Raw genomic sequence first — 19330 nt, forward strand, 5'->3', positions numbered from 1 at the left:
TAGTGTTAAAATTAAATAACGTTTATTAAAAAGTAAATAATCAACAATAATAAATATTTATAATATCATAAAACGCTGACAGTCGGCCATCCTAGAAAAGGCATGACCTCATGCATCTTACAGGTTTACATCATGATTAGGTACTTATTATACTCTGATTACTAGTACAACAATGTTTCATAGAATAGGACCCTTCTGTCCATTTGGTGACATTGGGACCCTTCTGTCCCTTTGTCGCATCAGGACCCTTCTGTCCAGTTGGTGACATTGGGACCCTTCAGTCCCTTTGTCGCATCAGGACCCTTCTGTCCCTTTTATAGCAATAGGACCATTTGCCCATTTTGTGGCATTAGGACCCTTCTGTCCTTTGCCAATACATAATTATTCTTACACTTTATCAAAATTAAATGATCTTAAAATAAGATATAAATCTAGCTTACTTTACCAATTCAATCAATCAGACCATTTCAATAAAGATTCATTTATTCTGATTCATTACAAATTTTGTCCGAATCATCAGATTCACTCGATACCTCATTATCGCTATCATGCGGTCTATTAAAATTCAACCATGGCTGGATTTTATCTACGGCTACTATTGTTGAATAATGTCTGTTACCTTTCTTAGTTATAGGTGTGTCCTCAATTTGAAATCGGTCGTTATCAAGAATTTTGATTATCCGGTATGGCCCTTGAAACTTAGGTATTAACTTTCTACTATGTCCCGTGGAGGGTACCTGACGTTCTACTCTTACCAGGTCTCCGACCTGATACTTTATAGGCTGGGTGCGCTTTTTATCAAACCTGACCTTATCTTTTCGTTGATTCTTTTCAATGTGTGTACTTATTTCATCTCTAATTTCGCTAAGACTTTGATCAGTACTAATTTTAGTAATATCTGTTTCTAATTCAGAGATAATCCTACCTTCACTAGACCCTGTTAATCTTTTTCCAAATAAAGCTTCAGCTGGTGTGCGATTAATGCCTTTGTTAAGTGTGTTGTTAATACCCCACTGTACTTCGGGCAAAATTTCATCCCATTTATTTTCCTTAACTCCGATAGTTTTTGCGGTTAGTGAGTCAACAATTATTTTGTTATATCGTTCCACCTGTCCGTTTGCTCTAGGAGTGGCAACGGCGTTTAGAACGTGCTTAATTCCTTTTACAGACATAAAGTGTTTGAAATTATCACTGGTGAATGAGGTTCCCCTGTCAGAAATAATTCTTCGAGGGATACCGAAAATTCCAAAGTATTCTTGGAGGACCTTTATACTAGTCTGAGACTTTGTATTCCTAACGGGTTTAAGATAAATGTATCGAGTAAACGCATCGATTATCACAAGGATATACATATTTCCCTTGGCACTACGAATAAAAGGGCCAGTGTGGTCGATGTGGATCGTGTCAAAAGGTTCCGCTATTTTTGGCACTGGATGAAGAAAACCAGGTTTTTTTCCAGTTATTGATTTTGAATACGCACATTCTAAGCACGAGTTTACATATTTCTTTACAAAATGTCTCATTTTTGGGAACCAGTAGGTAGACTTTATTTTTTCCCACGTTTTTTCAAAAGCAAAGTGGCCAATGTCATCGTGACTCTGTTTTACAATTTGCCAGCGAACACCTTTTGGCACGACCCATCGATCGCCTTCAGGAGTTACACGAAACAATTTACCATTCTTAATTTTGAAGTTTGCCTTTATGTCGACCATATTATCGAGCTCGGGGTCTTTAAGAATACCCATTATCCTTTGTACGGTGTCATCTGCACTCTGTACGGTGGCAAGCCAATTATAATCGGTTACAGAGAGAACATTTAGAGTCGATGGAATGGGATTTCGACTTAATGCGTCAACGTGAAGCATTGACGCGCCGGGTCTATATTCGATGACAAAATTGAATTCCTGTAATTGTTCCCACCATCGAGCGACACGGGGAAGCATATCCTTCTTTTGGAATGTGGCTTTCAGGGAATTACAATCTGTGACTATCTTAAAAGGGATGCCGACCAGGTATACTCGAAATTTCTGTAGTGCGGATACTACTGCTAACGTTTCCAAATCATATGAAGAATAATTTTGTTCTTCGGGAGTAGTTTGCTTACTAAAATATGCCACAGGCCGTAAAACATTGTTGTCCTTTTGTAACAAAATTCCTGCTATTCCGAACTTAGACGCATCGGTATGTAATTCCGTTTCGGCATTTGGGTTATAGAGTGCTAACGTAGGTTTTTGTATTAGCTCGTTCTTTAATGTGTTAAAGGCTGCCTCCTGTTCAGTACCCCATACCCATGAGACATTGTTCTTTAAGAGATGTGTCAAAGGTTTTGCTATTATTGAAAATTTAGGCACAAATCTTCGGAAAAAACTTGCCAGACCCAAGAACTGGCGAATATTGTGCTGATTTTGAGGTGTTGGATAGTGTTTTATTGCCTCAATCTTTTTACTACCAGGCTGGATGCCCTTTTCAGAAACTTCAAACCCCAAAAAGTCAACTGTACGTTTGAAGAAATAACATTTTGATGGTTTTAGCGATAATCCTGCATCTTTAAACAGTTGTAATACAAATTTCAGTCGGGACATGCCTTCTGCAATACTTTTGGAAGGAATAATGATGTCATCTAAATATGCCAGTGCCTCACCGTGACGAGCGTTTCCCAAGATTTGATTCATTAGGCGTTGAAAAGTAGCGGGCGCGTTAGCAAGCCCGAAAGGCATACGATTGAATTCGTAATGCCCATCGGGTGTTACGAATGCTGTTTTGGGCTTGTCATCTTCCCGGATAGGCACCTGGTAGTACCCTGATGCCAAGTCCAAGGTTGTGAAAAATGAATTACCAGCCAAAATGTCTAACTGATCGTCAATGAGAGGCATAGGGTATTTTTCTTTTACAGTTTTTCTGTTTAGAGCCCTATAATCAATGCAAAGGCGAATTTCCCCGGTTTTTTTGCGTACAAGTACTATGGGGCTTGCATAAGGTGAAGTCGAGGGACGTATAATGTCATTGTCGAGTAATTCACTGACTATTTCCCGAACCTTTTCCTTTTCGCTTATGGCAAGTCTATACGGCCGGTAGACTATAGGTTGGTCGTCTTGCAAAACTATTTTCATTTGTTCTACTGATGTACAACCTAACTCAGAGAGTTCAAAAGCAAAACAGTCGCGATACTCATTCAACAATGTTAAGAGTTGCTGTTTTTCTTCATCGGATAGATCATTATCTATATTCAAATCCGCGATTGTAATAGGATTTGATTTGTATGCTGATACATTCATGACGTTCAAAGCTTTAGTGGTAATATCTTCATGAGCTACATGTCCACGAGCAATTAGGAAGCCCTGTTCTAATGTGAATTTCAATGATGGAGAACAACTCGCAACAATTTGACCCTGGCCTTTAGTTATGTTAAATAACCCGGATGAAACAGAGTACGGAATATTATTTTTGAGACGTAAACTTCCCTCAATATATATTTCTCCATCAAAATCTGGATTATCTGTACAAACTTCGATAATAGTTAAGCCTGAAATCTGAACTACGTTCTTACAGAACAACTTGACTTTATGGATTGGAGTTGAAGGTAATTCCAAACTTGTTATTTCCAAAGAGTCACTCGTTTTTCTAATGACTATATGTGGTTGCTCTGTAAAAGTTTGGCCAATCATCAAGGGAACGTGCATGGCCGTATCCGGGACTATAACAAGATCTAAGTGTGCTGCTACTCCATCGACTACAATCTGTACTTTATGGCTTCCTAAGGCTTTTACCATGGAATTGCCAAATCCTCTCAGTACGGGCAAGTCTGTCGTAGTAAAGTGGGTGTTAAATCTTTTGAACTCACTTAATTTAATCATTGAGCACTCGCTACCGAAGTCAATGAAAGCCGGTATCGCTATTCCATTAACTAGAGCACATTTAAAATATTTTTGATTCGCACTAAGATCTATCGAATCGTTTGATGTCATCTCTATCTCGTTACTAGCTACCCGTAAGACAGTTTTATCTGGAATTGGTCGTTTCGAATAACATTGTTCAGTCTCATGGCCAATTTTACTACATTTCCCGCATTTTTTTAAGGGAATCGTGCATTGCGCCAGTAAGTGACCTTCTTGCTTGCAATTTAAACAACGTTTGTTAAATGGTCTGGGTTGAGAATCCTGATTTTTATTTAAGGGAAGTTTACCTACTTTACGATCATTAGAAGGTTTAACGTGTCTCGCATTACGTAAGTATGATAAAAGTTTGTCTGGGTCATCGAACTTTACTGCCTCGGCACCTAGTCTTATGGACCTATCGTCAATGCCATGTAGGATGCATTCTACCGCCTTAGTGCCTACAATACCGCATCTGTTTAGCAGGCCTATTTTCTCATAGTAATATTCTTCTAAAGAATCACCGAATCGCGCTCGCTTAGCTAACATGTCACTTAGCATTTGGCCGTAGTTTTCTTCAGACGGAAATGCAGAAATCAGTTTCTTTTGCCATTCGTCCCAAGAGTAAAGAACAGTAGATAACCCCTCATACCATCGCTGAGCGACGCCACGTAATTTGGGTAATGCAAAGTGAATTATTTGTTTTTCTGTCCAACCGTAAATACTAGCACACTCATTGACTTTATGTAACCACATGACCATCGTCTGTTCCTTTCTCTTGGGATCGAATTCTGGTACCGTATTGTTCATAGAGCCCAATTTATCCAATGAATCGGTCTGATTAATTGACTTTAGCACTTGTACTATTTGAGAGATATTATCTAACGTAAAGGTACATGGGATTGACTCACTATCGCTTAAACGAAAAGGGAGCTTACTTGGTTGGCTGGTCGACACACCGCCTCGAAGACTAGGCGACTGGTCGGCGTGCAGGCGGCGTGGCTCGTCGCGATGACTGCGCGACCGCTCATCATTCTGGTCGTGTGGCTCGATGCGGTGGCTACTCGACCGCTCGCGGCGACTGCGCGACCGCTCGTCACGGCGATGCGCTTCGCCGTGGCGACTGGGCGACCGCTCATGATGCTGGTCGTGTGGCTCGTTGTGGTGGCTGCTCGACCGCTTGCGGCGGCTGCGCGACCGCTCGTCACGGCGATGCGCTTCGCCGTGGCGACTGGGCGACCGCTCATGACGCTGGTCGTGTGGCTCGTTGTGGTGGTTGCTCGACCGCTCGTGGCGACTGCGCGACCGCTCGTGGTGACTGCGCGACCGCTCGTCACGGCGACTGCACGACCGCTCGTCACGGCGACTGCACGACCGCTCGTCACGGCGACTGCACGACCGCTCGTCACGGCGACTGCACGACCGCTCATCACGGCGACGCGCCCCGCCGTGGCGACTGCGCGACCGCTCGTCACGGCGATGCGCCCCATCGTCGTGGCGACTGCGCGACCACTTGTCACGGCATTGCGCCCCGCCGTGGCGACTGCGTGACCGCACGTCACGGCGACCGCGCTCCTCGATGTGGTGACTGCGTGACCGCTCATCACGGTGACCACGCGTCTCATTGTGGTGACTGCGCGACAGTTTGTCACGCTGGATGCGTTGTTGGTAAGAACCAACATCGGGTGTCTTCAACACAGGGCTTGGACTAGCCCTATCTATCTGCTCAGGCGGACGCGAATTTGATCGCGCCCGTGGTGATGCAAGAGGCTCGTTCATTTTCTGGAAAAATTCAAAAACCTTTACGCAGTGTGTCCGTTCAACACAGCAACGGTCATTTCGTTCGTTCGTTCGAGATGACCGGTTATTTAGTAAAAATTTAAAATAAGCGAACTTGAGAGAAAAAGAAAAAAATAGCAATTTCGATCCCACTTCTGAAATGTCAGATAGTCGGGCATTTTGATGTGTTAATTATACTTTATCACTATAAAGGGGGGGGGGGGTTATATAAAAACATTTATCATATTTTAAATACTTTAATCAAAAGGACCAAAATATAAACATTCAAACTAGATAATATGTAGGTATGTATTTAATTTATATTTCTATATAAATCAACCAAAATAGCAAAGAATAGTTATATCTTATTTATACATAACTTTAATATGATGTATATAAGCTTTATCGATAATCGAAATAATAATACAGCAATAATCATTCATAGTAACAGCATAACAGCATGTACTTACATGTATTGTGGCAGCACAACATTTAGACGTCCGTCCTCTCCAAGAGCCGGCACACTAATGCCCGCTTGCTTGTGCAACACCGATATTTATACACTCTCCCCACTACTAGTCAAGCGCTCCGGTCGAGACCGGTTGCGTATCTCTGGTTTTGCACAAGCAAGCGTGCGGCGTAAAATATGCAATATGTATTATTTTAGTGTTAAAATTAAATAACGTTTATTAAAAAGTAAATAATCAACAATAATAAATATTTATAATATCATAAAACGCTGACATACTCAATTTGTCTACTCAAAACTACAAAGGCCTCGTTTACATACGATTCATTTAGTGTGACTAATTAGTTGAATTATTTAGTTTCAGACGGGTTAAGGACTCGGTAGAAAGCGGTGCTCAGTGTTGCCCTATTTAAAATCATGATAACTAATAGTTACAAGCGAATTATACTAATTAGTACATCTTCAACCGATTTTATTACTAATTTGGTTAATTTAGGATTCTTTTTAGTGGGGGGAAAGTAATGTGAGACAGGAATCATTGTGCTTTTTTAACATACAAATAGTTAGTAGGTAATTACTGTTTAAAAAAAGATATAATAATTATTTGGGTAGATACGAGTATCATGTATTTGTGAGAGTTAACAAAATGGTAACTGATTCATCGTTGTCTCAGCCACATGCCGTTCATTGCTGGATGAAGACTTTCCCAAGGATTTCCACATCCACCGGTCCTGCGCTGCCCTCATCCAGGTGCTTCCCGCGACCTTCACCAGACCGTCGGTTCACCTAGTGAGAGGCCTGAGTGCCTACACTGCGTTTTCCGGTCCGTGTTCTAATCTCACTAATGTATATCTAAAGCTGAAGACTTTGTTTGTTTGGTTAATCTCAGGAAACTTCTTTTTACGTTGATCCATCACGCTATGACCAATAGGTGGAGGCGGATCATCAATGAAAAATTTGGCGAAAACGGGGAAAATTATTCAACCGATTTTCAAGCGTACGAGGTCGCGGGCACAGCTACTTCATACCTACTTAATATGACCGTGTTTGAAAATAAGTGACAGTAGATTTAAACTTAATAACTTTTTAACTCGACTTTTGCATGTCGCTCGTGCCTATTTATTAACAGTTTTAATATTTAAAACTAATCGTGTGACACGTCTTATCGGTGTAATTGCGGCGGCCATGTTGTGGGCGCGCCGTGACGTGCACTGGGCGTTGCGTTGTCACTTGTCACCGTTCGTGTAAAATGATATCAATTTGTGTAATTTGCGACACCCTGGATGGGAAATTTTAAGAAAAAACTGACAAGTAAATGAGACTGTGATTAATGTCAGGCTGGAAATAATTTAGATGTAATAGGTGTAATTTTATACCTGATGTCTTGAATTAGAGCCCTGGCGTAAAAAAAATCTATTGTAATTTCACTAACTCTTTTAATAATTAAGTCTAATGTCTGTAATAATAATTATTAATCCTACCACTGGTTAAACCATTTTATGTTTTCTGAAATATTTAAAAACTTATAAATTCATCATCATAGGTTACCTACTATAAACTTTTCACCCATAGATTTTTTTTACATAAAGTAAACTACACATAGCACTCACTTAACAAGCAATAATTCATAAGTGATATAACATTTTTCGTGTGTTCCCAGAAACGCCCTGCCAGTAGTTATCAGCGTGTTAATTATGGCCCCTGTGACAAAGCACGAGCGGTCAACACGCGACCGAACACCCTGTATTACACTTAAATAGGTCGATTGTAAAATACATGTTGTATTTTCAAGTAGATTGCATGAGCAAGAACATCGAGGAACCCTGTATTTTTTGTTTTAATAAAAAATAAAATCGAGGAAACACCCTGTATTTTTTTAATTTAAATTTTGTTCAGAAATAGATTCGGACAATTAAAACATAAGAAAAGGTCTAAAAGCATTTACAATGTCATAAGATAAGTTTCTGATATCGAATAGTTATAAACTCCCGACCACCCAAGTTTTGGAGTCCCACTATGCAATCTGTTTTTGTTATTTTCGACTGTTCTGTCTCTTTCTATCATCTGCAACGCTAGCATGAATGTGGAAAACAGATAGAGTCGAGTTTTCCGAAGATTTCAACTTAAGCGGGAGTTTCACCGATTAATTTAAAAATACAATCTTACTTAAAGTAAGATGTGGGTTACTGTGGGTTTTATCCTACAGATTGTTTATTGGTGTGAACTGTACTTGAATCTAACTTGCCTAACCTAATCAATTTTTCATCCTCTATAAAATATTAGAACACTAATCTGATGTAATAGAATTTTTAAGTGATGAAATAACTGGTAGGCAAAAGAATAAATAAAATGTTAATATGTTAATTATTGGCAGAATATTATTTTGGTACAAATGAAATGGATCCTATTTAGTTCCTAAGTAATGTACTTGAAGACAAAACATTTTTGTTACAAAATAACAAATGTTAAACTAAAAAAATGCCACAGTTCAAGTTAGTTTATCGATCGATTTTTATCGTCACAATCTTGTTATAATCCCAAAAGGCTTGCACCTCGATTAAAAATGCAGATCAATTTAATTTATGCGTTCAAGCAAATCCATAATGTATCCGTGCTTCTAAGAAACTATGGTTTTACAAAGTAAAGAAATTATGTAGGCTGGTTATAAAGTAATTGTCGCCGGCAATTAGGTAAAAGAATTACGAGCTCGATTAAGCCATTAGTTAACATAGATAATAATGTACTAGTACTAGTACATGATAAATTGAGTACAAAGTAAGACATGTACAGTCGACGGCAACCACTTATAAGTTTATTAAGAAAACGTGTCTTTATTACCAAGTTATTGGTTATTAGTTCAAAAAGTTGAGATAAAAAATTACAGCCGCTGCAGATGTCATTTTTTAATTCAAAATATAGGCTTATGTAAATTCTGCCAGGTGTATGGATACAATACAATTTATTAATTAATGTACTTACATAACCATATTTATGAAATTAATGCGTTTAAAATAGTAATTTATAATTAATAACAGTTGGAAGCTTTTTTTGATCGACTTCAATTATTTGTACTTAATTAGGTAAAAAAATATGATATAGATGATATTAATATTTATAAGGTAAGTAAGGAAACTTTTTTGAGTCTGTACGGGCTGAAGCACTTAACACTGTGGGACCCTATTTAGTTGTAATGCCTAGTTGTCAAATCAAAATATAGCTGATATTCCTTAAAATGTGTACATTCGTAAATCAAATTCGATTAATACCAACATGCCATCTCTCTCATTCAACTTGTAAGCTCGTACGAGCGATAAAGGTCGGTGCAGTCGATATTTCGAAATCGGTTTACAGAGTAGACCCCTTAAATTAGCAACTACGTAACATAATTGATAGAAAATTAATGAAAATGCGTGCATGCAAATGCACTTAATTATACGTATTGATTAAATTAATTGCTGGTCAGTTTTATGCATTTTTGAAAGGATATGATTAAGCAATTATTCAGTATACATACATGCATATTTATATAATACTCGTACTTGTACTCAATCAATCAAAAATATTTATTCAGTTTAGACCACAAGTGGCACTTATGAATGTCAAAATATTATTATAGAAAATAAAAAAAAAAGAAAAGGTAGCCCTTATGGGGCACTTTACATGTCTCATGTATAATAACAAGTTATATAGAACTAATATTTTTAGTATTAAATTAGCAGAAGTTTTGAAAAATAAGGTTAATTACAGGAGGTTGATGTAACCTGTTATATTTTTCCTCTCTTCCATTTTCTTAATTTAGAGAAAAGATATTAATTAAATATTACATACGAGCTTTATTGGATACTTATTATTTTCAGAATAAAATTAACTAAGCTTTTACTATTTACGGAATAATTGCACATTTACACTTGAAAATACATTTTGTACTATGCAGAATACACCTTTTACAATCCGTACAAAATAACTAGGAAATGGAGACTAAAGTACAATGTCAGTTGTATATCTTTGTCAATTACCGTCCAATGACAGTTCAACGCGTCAATAGTTCTCCTCAGTCATTATCTTACCTCAACTGATGGTTTGGCAGTCTGAGAACTATCAATTTGGTGACACTGACACTGTGACTGACACCAACAACTTTGTATTGTTGACACTATGTAAGTGTAGGTTGTAGTTTAGATTCGGCAGATTTTGTAGCTAGTTACTACGTTATTTTTACAATGGTGTTGTGTTGTGTGCGTAAATGTAGAGCTGAAAGCAAGCGTATTTATATTTTTATTTGTTAATTACTAAAGGAGGAATTATAAAACACATTTGTGTGAAAGATTAAGCATTCGAATTGAGTTGAAGAAAAGATAAATAAAGATAGTAGGATAAAATGTACTCAAAATTTTTTTTTTTTTTTTTTATTTATTAGTCATTATTGAGCAATTACATATTTGATCCAAATAGGGTCCTAAATCCTCTTTAGGTTTGTCTAGACACTATTGTTCTCTATACAAATAAAAACAAACGTTTTAGTATAATTAGGAAATTAACTAGTGGTTTGCGAATGCGACTTGACCATCACTGGTTGGGTTTTTATTGGCGGTCAAGCTGTAGATCCTGGCTACACAGGAGTTGCAGCGGTGGGCACGAGAGGTGGGAATAGTCCCGTAGTGGTTTGCGATTGTTTTTATTTCAAGTGACAAGTAAAAAAATGATTTAAAACATATTTTGACACGTAGGAACATTTTGATTGCGCAATATGCCCAAAAATTAACTACTCTCGAAGTTCCCGAAACGCCGAAAGATACACGTCAGCACGAAAAGGCTAATTCTATTTTTTACTTTTTACGAGTTAGGGAAGTATTTAAAAGGCCTCCTCCGAATAACGACCCGTTAACCCTTGCTGCGTCACAGGGCTCGGATCATTGCAGCCCGAGCAACAAAGTGAACGAAGTAAATGAGAGTTCAAGGGCAGAACTTTTACAATATTTCATATTCGCCAAAGGATTCCGGCACCTGACGCCTCCTACAAAAACGTCTGCCACTTTGCTTTAGGGCTGTCGAACGATGGGTTAAGAGACAACAGTTAATCAGTTTATGGTTGTCAGTGAATGTTTGTAGTTTTTTAACCGAATTCAAAAAGAAGGAGGTCCACAATTCGGTTGGAACCTGTGTTTTTTTTTATTAAGTAAGCGAATGAATGTTGTTTGATTTCCAAACAATTCAGGACTCTACTTTTTTCTTCCAAAGTTTAGTTTCATACAGGTTAGGTTAGGAGGTAATATGTTTTTAAATTACAATTTAATTTCTTAGTAACATTTTCAGGAACTAGGGATTACATTTAAAAGGAAGCAATAAATATTTTTGAATCGTTCGTATTTCTATATTAATGTTTATCTATTTTTTTTTGTTTTCTAATATTCTCTATTATTCCACACAGTTTTGTTAGTATTTTTTTAAACGTAATAAAATTGGACTAAAAATTTTCAATAATAAATATTTAAATAAAAAAGTTGCCAGCCCTAAAATTTCCTTCCACTTTCCAGAATTTCCTTTTTTCAACTTTTCGCTTTGATGTCCTGAGTGTTACCCTCCGAATTTTGGCGTTCGCCGCCCCTACAAGTGTTCTGCCTACACTCGAATACTTAACTCGGCCAATTGAAACTGTTATTTTGCGATGATATTGACATTCGGGGCAATTGAAATGTACTTTATATTTTTATGATATCGTCTCGTCATGATACCTATACATTTTACCGCGTAACTTTGTAAAAGCCTGTATGTGTGACTTGTGTGACTTCACTAGTGTAACTTGTGTGACGCAGTTTTATCTTTGTTTCTTAACAAGTTAATACCTGCGGCTTCGCTCTGTTTAGCTCAGAAAAAAGCAATATCGGTCCCATTGCCGCATTCAGATTCTAAGCGTCATCAAATCTATTTAATTTATTACGTTGTCCGTTCTAATCAGCTGCAGCAATAGAAAAATAAAAATATAAAAATATTTTATTGGCACTTATTAGGTTTGTAAGGGGAATTCCTATCTTTAAGTTTATGTAACTGTATTGAGAGGAATCCAAATCACAGTTATAATTTATGCATAGGTAAGCTACGATGTATAGAAGAGGCTAGACTTTAAAGATGCGAATGGTATTGTTGTAAATAATATAAATACAAATTACAGCGAACATTACCAAAACAAAAAAGTTCTTTCAATACCATCTGTGTAACTAAATATACCTTCTACCTACTACCGTTTTATAAGTTTAGATCTATTGAAAATAGTTTATAACAGTTCTATTTATACGGCAAATATTCAACATCAATCTTTACAATATGATAAATGGCTTATTTACTAGTAACATTGTACAACACAATCGTATTGTAGGTGACAACATGTTATAAAATACATCTGGTACAATTAAAATCACATACCATGATATATGGACGCGAGGAATGTATTTTATTGCTTTTGTGGCAATAACAATTAGTAATATACAACCTAATAATAATGTTGATCTATTTATAAATGAATTATAACTGTTGTAATGTTAATAAACTGATTCTAACACATGCCATAATTATATTGTATTTTGTGTAGAATATAGCGACAACTTATGACAACATAAATAATTAAAATTGTTCTGTTTTTTTTATTTAGGTTTTTATTGACACCGAAAAAAAATGATAGTTGTTAAGGATCTGTCGCCAGAATCAGGATTTTTTCTTATCGTCAAAAAAAATATGAAAAAGTAAAATATTTACCTAACTAAATGGTACTATATGTATACTTATTGGTAAGATGACATAGTTAATGCGTGGACTAGAGAATTCAGCAATCGTTTCAGAAAAATTTTTCTGATAGACGAAATTGTACTGATTAAAGTAAATTACAACTTAAATAAGCAGTGTAAGTACTAAATGATACTACAATGGGATATGTAAACAATGAATCATAACATAGTTTATGGCATGTTTGGCAGAGTGGTAGAGTCTAATCGCCCATAAAACTCGTGTTGTACTACCATAGTCGTAAAAGGAAGCACTAGGTTACATTATAGACTGATTGTCTAGGTAGATCAATAGAATTTGAATAATCTATTGTACCTACTGAAATATTCATTAATGTATCTGAAAAGTATATTATTCATGTTATCATTACATGGAAGTTCTAAAAAATCCTACTTGTTAGATAAAAACGTAAACGCAAACCTTTAGAAGTTATGCAATCTATTAAACCAGGCTCTGGTTATCATCAAATTAACGTAAATAATAAATAATTAATTGTGCATATACTATTTTGTTATTAGAAAAGCAAAACAACAGTTTTACAAACTTTGATTAAGTCATTTGGGGTATAAATAGATGCCTATCTTATAACAGTCACAAAATTTCTTTATAAAAATATCGTTGAAGCTTTTTTGTATATAGATGACATTTTATTATGCAAATATTTAAAAATCTACCATCGCACAATTTGGTAAAGAAACTATTTATTTATTGTTATTGAGAAAATAACACATTCAGGCAACTTTTTCCTCGATAATAAACAAACATTTATTTTCATTGGATCTGAAGTGTAAATAATCGCGTGAAGTTAATTTTTCTTTTAAATTAACCCACTTTTATGAAAGATAAAAACGTATTTATGGAAATCGCAACATATTTTTTCATGTGCGGTCCGCGTCCGTTTAGTAATTCACTCTTTCATCATGTTCTGCCTAATTAAATGCTGTCTCATTTCTATTTTTTACTTATACAACTTCATAAAGTCCATAATTATATGATTGACTAGTTATTTTTATCGGAAAATGTACAAAAAGTGCTGTATTTTAGGTGCAAAAAGCGATAAATGCAAAGCAAAGTGCCGTCGGGAGCGATTTTTTCGCAAAAAAATACGCCTATGCCCGCTGCACCCTCGAGCCGCGACGGAAACCGGCAAATTGCCGTGCACAACAACATTTATCATAAAAACTGAATAAACCGAACGTGTTGTCAGAAGGAATCTGCTCAATTTGAACGAGAATAACGTTATGAATATTTATCCTCGAAAAACATTTTGATAAAACAGAACATTCGAAAGTGAAATGCCGATTTAATCTTTGATGAAGAGGAAATAATTTGTCTGATTGTTTTCGTATTCATTGATGATTTACACGAAAAGGGTACAAACAATCTTCTCAGAACTAAGCAAGTTGCAGGTTTCAGTGTAGTTTGATAACACGCGCAAAGTTTACTTTCATTGTTTATTTTGATTTGCGCAGAACTTGACAGCTCTCGGAAATGTAATTAACCAAACACTTTCGGTTGTTGGTAAATTTGTAAAGTAATAATAGTAGAGATAGTCACTTTGGATCACGTTTTCTACCGTTGGATCACGTTACAAGGTTTTGCTAAAGGATATTGTTCTCATGAGATCATGTCTCAGCTTCTAACCACTAAAAATCTTCTTAGACCTGATTGTCGTTTGACTTACCCCAAAGCACACGCTTTATTGCTACATATTCGTGATTTGTATCACACACAGCACTATGAACCACGTCGCGAGCACGATCACAGCGGTAACGAGCGACGGCGGCGCGCGGCCGTACTGACCTGCCACTCTTGGTGATCACCATCTCGGTGCCCAGCTTGTGGAACTTCTCCCAGAGGTCCTTGCCCTCCAGGGTGACCTTCGGGTCATCGACGACTCCGTCGTCGTCGGGGGGTAGCGGCGCGTACAGCGGCGGCGGCGGCTTCAGCAGCGGGCAAGGCGCGGACAGCGCAGCGGCGGCGGCCAGTGCGGCCGGCAGGTACGGCGGGGGCGGCAGGGCTCCCGCCGTCAGCAGCGCCGAAACCGAGAAATCGCTTGGCCGCGGTGCCAGCAACGGATGGAAGGCGACGGCGTCGCGCCGCTCCGCGCCCTCGAAGCGCATGCCCGCGCCGCCCGGGGCCCACGGCGCGCGCTCCACGACCGGCGTGCCCGACGGCTCCAGCGGTCGCGCTCGCGCCCGCTCATGCAAGGTCCATAACGCGCCGGCCGGCGGCTCGCGACACTCTCGTCCCGTGGCGACACCCGCTCGCGCGGCAGGCGTCAAACGACTGCCCGCCGGCGGCGCCGGCTCCGACACCCCTCCCGCGCGCCCGCCCAATGGCGGCTCGGGCCCCGCGCGCGCGCGGCGGGCGGGGCCGCGGCGCCACGGCCGTTGTTTTTTCGTCGCGGCGAGGTGTCCGCCGCCGCCACACCTCGCGGGGCGCGGGGCCCCGCTAATCTGGTTAATGCGGGGGCGACACTCGCGACCGCCGCCTCCTTCTAATTGGACACGTTTCCGTTCGTTCATCAATTGAGCTCGTTACGTTCTCGCAATATCTTTTGTGCCACGCTATTGCTAGCGACCTACCGCTGAACTCGAATGTTGCGGCTCGCGAAACTTTTTTGCTAACGCTGACAAGTTTTCTCCCGGCGAAACATCCAAGTTCGGGTTTGTTAGAAGTTGTTCAATTATGAAGTTGATCAGGCGAGCTTTATAAGAGTCAATAAACTGGATGCTCTCTTAACGTCATGAATGTTTCTTTCAGGTACCGAAACATATTTACCTATTATAAATTACATATTTTTCTTTGAAATAGTTGCTTACAATAATCAAATAAACACGAAATCTGTTTTCTTGATGGCTACGAACTACGATATTACGTAGCTAGGCGAATGTAGTTTGAGTAAAGAAATTCTTCACTCATGTGGTTTGAGTTTTGAATTTGTTTGCTACGAAGACGCGCGCTACGTCTTGGCACTGCTTAACGGTATCATTTTTTCTTTGCTTTCTTGGATCACACCTACTTTGTTTATCGGTATTAAAATAAAAATGTGTTTTCTCCAACTTTTCCTTTTTCTGTTAGGTGATTAAGCCTGTGGAAATAATAATATCGTCTAATCGGCTTATTTTAATATGATGAGATTGATTTTGAATGATGATGTTGTAGGTAGGCGTCTTAATTTATGTTTAAGAAGAAATGATGAAACCTGAAGCATTTTACGATTCGGTATTTAGTGTAAGTGATAAATTAATTACCATTATTTCAATATGAAAGTGTAAAATTACAATATTAAAAAAAGCTTATCTAAATAATAAAAACTGAAAACATAAGATTCATGAAACTTTTGCAAATGAAATCTTCCGTAACTCAAACCCGTGAAGTCTTTTTTCAATAAAAATACTCTATCATAAATAAAACCTATAAACCTAGTTTTATAAGTAGGTACCTATACCTGTTTCCTGTAATTTATAGAACGTGAAACTCATACAATAATCTAAGTAAAAATATTATCTTGGTTTTTAAAAACAAACTCAAGACTTTCAAAGAAATAAAATTGTCCGTTGATTTGATTCTGAATGAATTGAATCTGTCTTTTATTTAACAAGAGTCAGAAAACATAATTAATTTTAATAGTAATGAAAATTAATCGTCCGTATCATTTAGTTAAGTGTTCGTAATTTTTATCTCAAAACATTATGAAAAGATTAAAAACTTTTTACTTTTACTTATGTGAGTAACTTTTATTCATACTTAAAATTGCTCTACTGTAGCGAGCTGTACGAATATCTTAAAAAAATGTGTTGCCTAATACGAATTACCTGTTTCATCTTTTAGTACATGTATTTATTTTGTAGTTTCTTTTTAAAATTTAATAATAACTCACAATAATAAAATTAGCTTTTGATTTTAATTTATCTAGTGTAACAATTATAAATACAATGACTATAAATATCTAAATCGTACCTTAACAATAAAATCTTATTAAAATAAACAACATTCACAATTATATTTTTAATCTTGCAGCTTTGAAAAATCCTCTTGACTATTTTCAAATTCGGTTACAATGCCATCTAGCGGCGAGCGGCAATCAGTTTTACATATTTGATTGAAGATCCGTAGGATAAAAGTTACTTTTATTGTTAAAATAATAAGTAGTTTTTCAACTAAGTAGTTTATCGAAAGAAAATGTTTAAATCACTGAGGAACTTAATATACTTTCAGATAATAATGATTATGTAGAGCTGTTTAGGATAGGTTCGCCATCATTACTACTAGAAGCTCCTACAAATAAACGCCACCAAGACAAACCATAGACAAGTAAATTATAGTAAACTAAGTTGTTTTCTTTTGTGATAAAAAGATGTTGTAAGAAATCTTTTTTTATTTTATTTCCATGTCTTGTCTAGTGTGTACCAAACTCACTATTACATTCAATTTAAATATCATTAGTAGTGTATTTAGAATGAATTTCATCACAAAAAACTATCAGTCTCATTACAATATTTGCCGAGTAAACTCTACTCGAAACGTATTCATCGCAACCAGTTTAGTATTTATTCAGGGTAAGTTATAAGCATTAGAAAATAATTGTCATAGTTTTTTTAATCACGTAAGAGTTACCGTGGTTTCTTTAAAAAAATGCATTGTAAGAATTCAGGTACACAATTATGTTGTAGACGTAGGTAGTGAAAAGAATAATATTTAAATAGTACACTTTATTAGCATTATAAAGTATCAAACGAAACTACGGAATTAACGAAATGTAACTAAATATCAAAAAACTCAAAACTCATTTTATTTTTACAAGTAGGCTTTTAAAAAGCACTCTTACTAATCAATGTGTTATTAAGTAATCCTGTTTCAAACTACAAAAGTTTAAAAATGAAATGCAACACGAACGTTTCAATTAAATTTTGTTAACAGATATTTTAATTCAAATACAAATCAATAATTGTTAAAATAACTTGCTCTAATTCTATCATTTTAGGTAAGAAATAGATAATCTCATTTAGTTCATTCAAACTATCCTCAATGGAAACTGAAGAAAGAAAATCACTTTGTGCTGAACTTTTTACCCCATCACATTTTTACTGTTAGGTATTTTATTTTATTTATTTAGGTATACTCGTATCACATAGGAATGATGGACAACATGGGAAACCACCTACCGGGCAACATGGAAAGCATTGGGGGTGGCCTTTGTTCAGCAGTGGGCGTCCTATGGCTGAGATGATGATGATGACGATGATCATATAAGAATTTACCTCTTCTACGTTCACACTTTTCAATTATATAAATAATAGATTCATGTTAAATACGACAGGTGACAAAATCCAAAGGCTCTACCGTCTGATATTAAAATTCCATTCACGACACTCGAACACGAAAGAATGCCTTATTGTGTTAATGCTGACAATTAATACCCTGACATTTTCATAGAGACAACCTGTCAGTACATATTTGTGTTGAACAATTATGGTACTGATGATAAACGATTTGAGAACAAGTATTTTTATGTGCAAAATGACGGTCGAATGATTTTATAATTTTGTTTTCATATTAATGTAAGGCTTAGGCCCAGTTTTTTGATTCATGGTTAAAATAACTAATTGTTAAATTTTGTAACTAATGGTTAAATATAAACAAAATGTAAACTAATAGTTAAAAAATGTACTAAAAGTCAAGCTAACCATTGTTCGAAAAACATTTTTTTCTGATATTTAACCACTTGTCATTTGATATCTGTCAAATTTGACTATTGGTTATTTTAACTACGAATCAAAAAACCGGGCCTTAGGCGTATTTGTTGTTACATTTTGGATTATGTTGTTATTTATTATGTGAAAAGAATTAGTTTATGTTCACAATCGTGTTAAGGGAAATTACGATGCATTATCTATGAGAACGTATATTTCATTTTCATACTACGAGTATTGTGTCAATTACTAAGTATTAAGTACTCGTAGATTAATTTTAGCAGAGCGTTTTGCTGCTTTCATAGTAAAGCCTATTGTACTCAGCAGTACTGTTTTTTTAACAGAGATTTTTCAAGTAGTGTCTATGTTTGTCACAGAGAACAACAAGGAAATTCAATGAAATTGTCCATGTTTGTGAATTATGGGTTATGGAGTAAAGATTTAAATTTCGTGTAACTCAAGTCGCGGGCGTCCGCTAGTTAAAGAAAACTAAATTATACAGAATTAAGGTTTGGGCAGGGACATAGAGAAAATCTTGCATTATAAATAAATTAATAACAAGGTGTTTGCAGTAGGTAGGTAGGTACTGTCGTCCATAATAGTCCCACCTAGGTAGCCACTAATTACAACTACATCTAGATAACACATCTAAGTGTCGAACTTGCTATCGAATCGATCTGCAAAATGTCGATAATTATTACACAACACAATTTTATTATACCTACTTCGCAACA

At 36.7% G+C, this 19330-nt stretch overlaps 1 protein-coding gene across 1 annotated transcript in view; it reads right to left on the reverse strand.

Annotated features, from left to right (window-relative positions):
* The window catches only part of LOC135082182 (optomotor-blind protein-like), a 128528-nt gene extending 113508 nt beyond the window's left edge, over positions 1–15020 (reverse strand). Inside the window, exon 1 of the mRNA XM_063976952.1 lies at positions 14701–15020. Within this exon, the coding sequence (XP_063833022.1) occupies positions 14701–15020 (320 nt within the window). The remainder of the gene's footprint in view (positions 1–14700) is intronic.
* Between the last annotated feature and the right edge of the window lie 4310 nt (positions 15021–19330).

This window comes from Ostrinia nubilalis, chromosome 21 (assembly GCF_963855985.1).
Source record: "Ostrinia nubilalis chromosome 21, ilOstNubi1.1, whole genome shotgun sequence".
Taxonomy (NCBI): domain Eukaryota; kingdom Metazoa; phylum Arthropoda; class Insecta; order Lepidoptera; family Crambidae; genus Ostrinia; species Ostrinia nubilalis.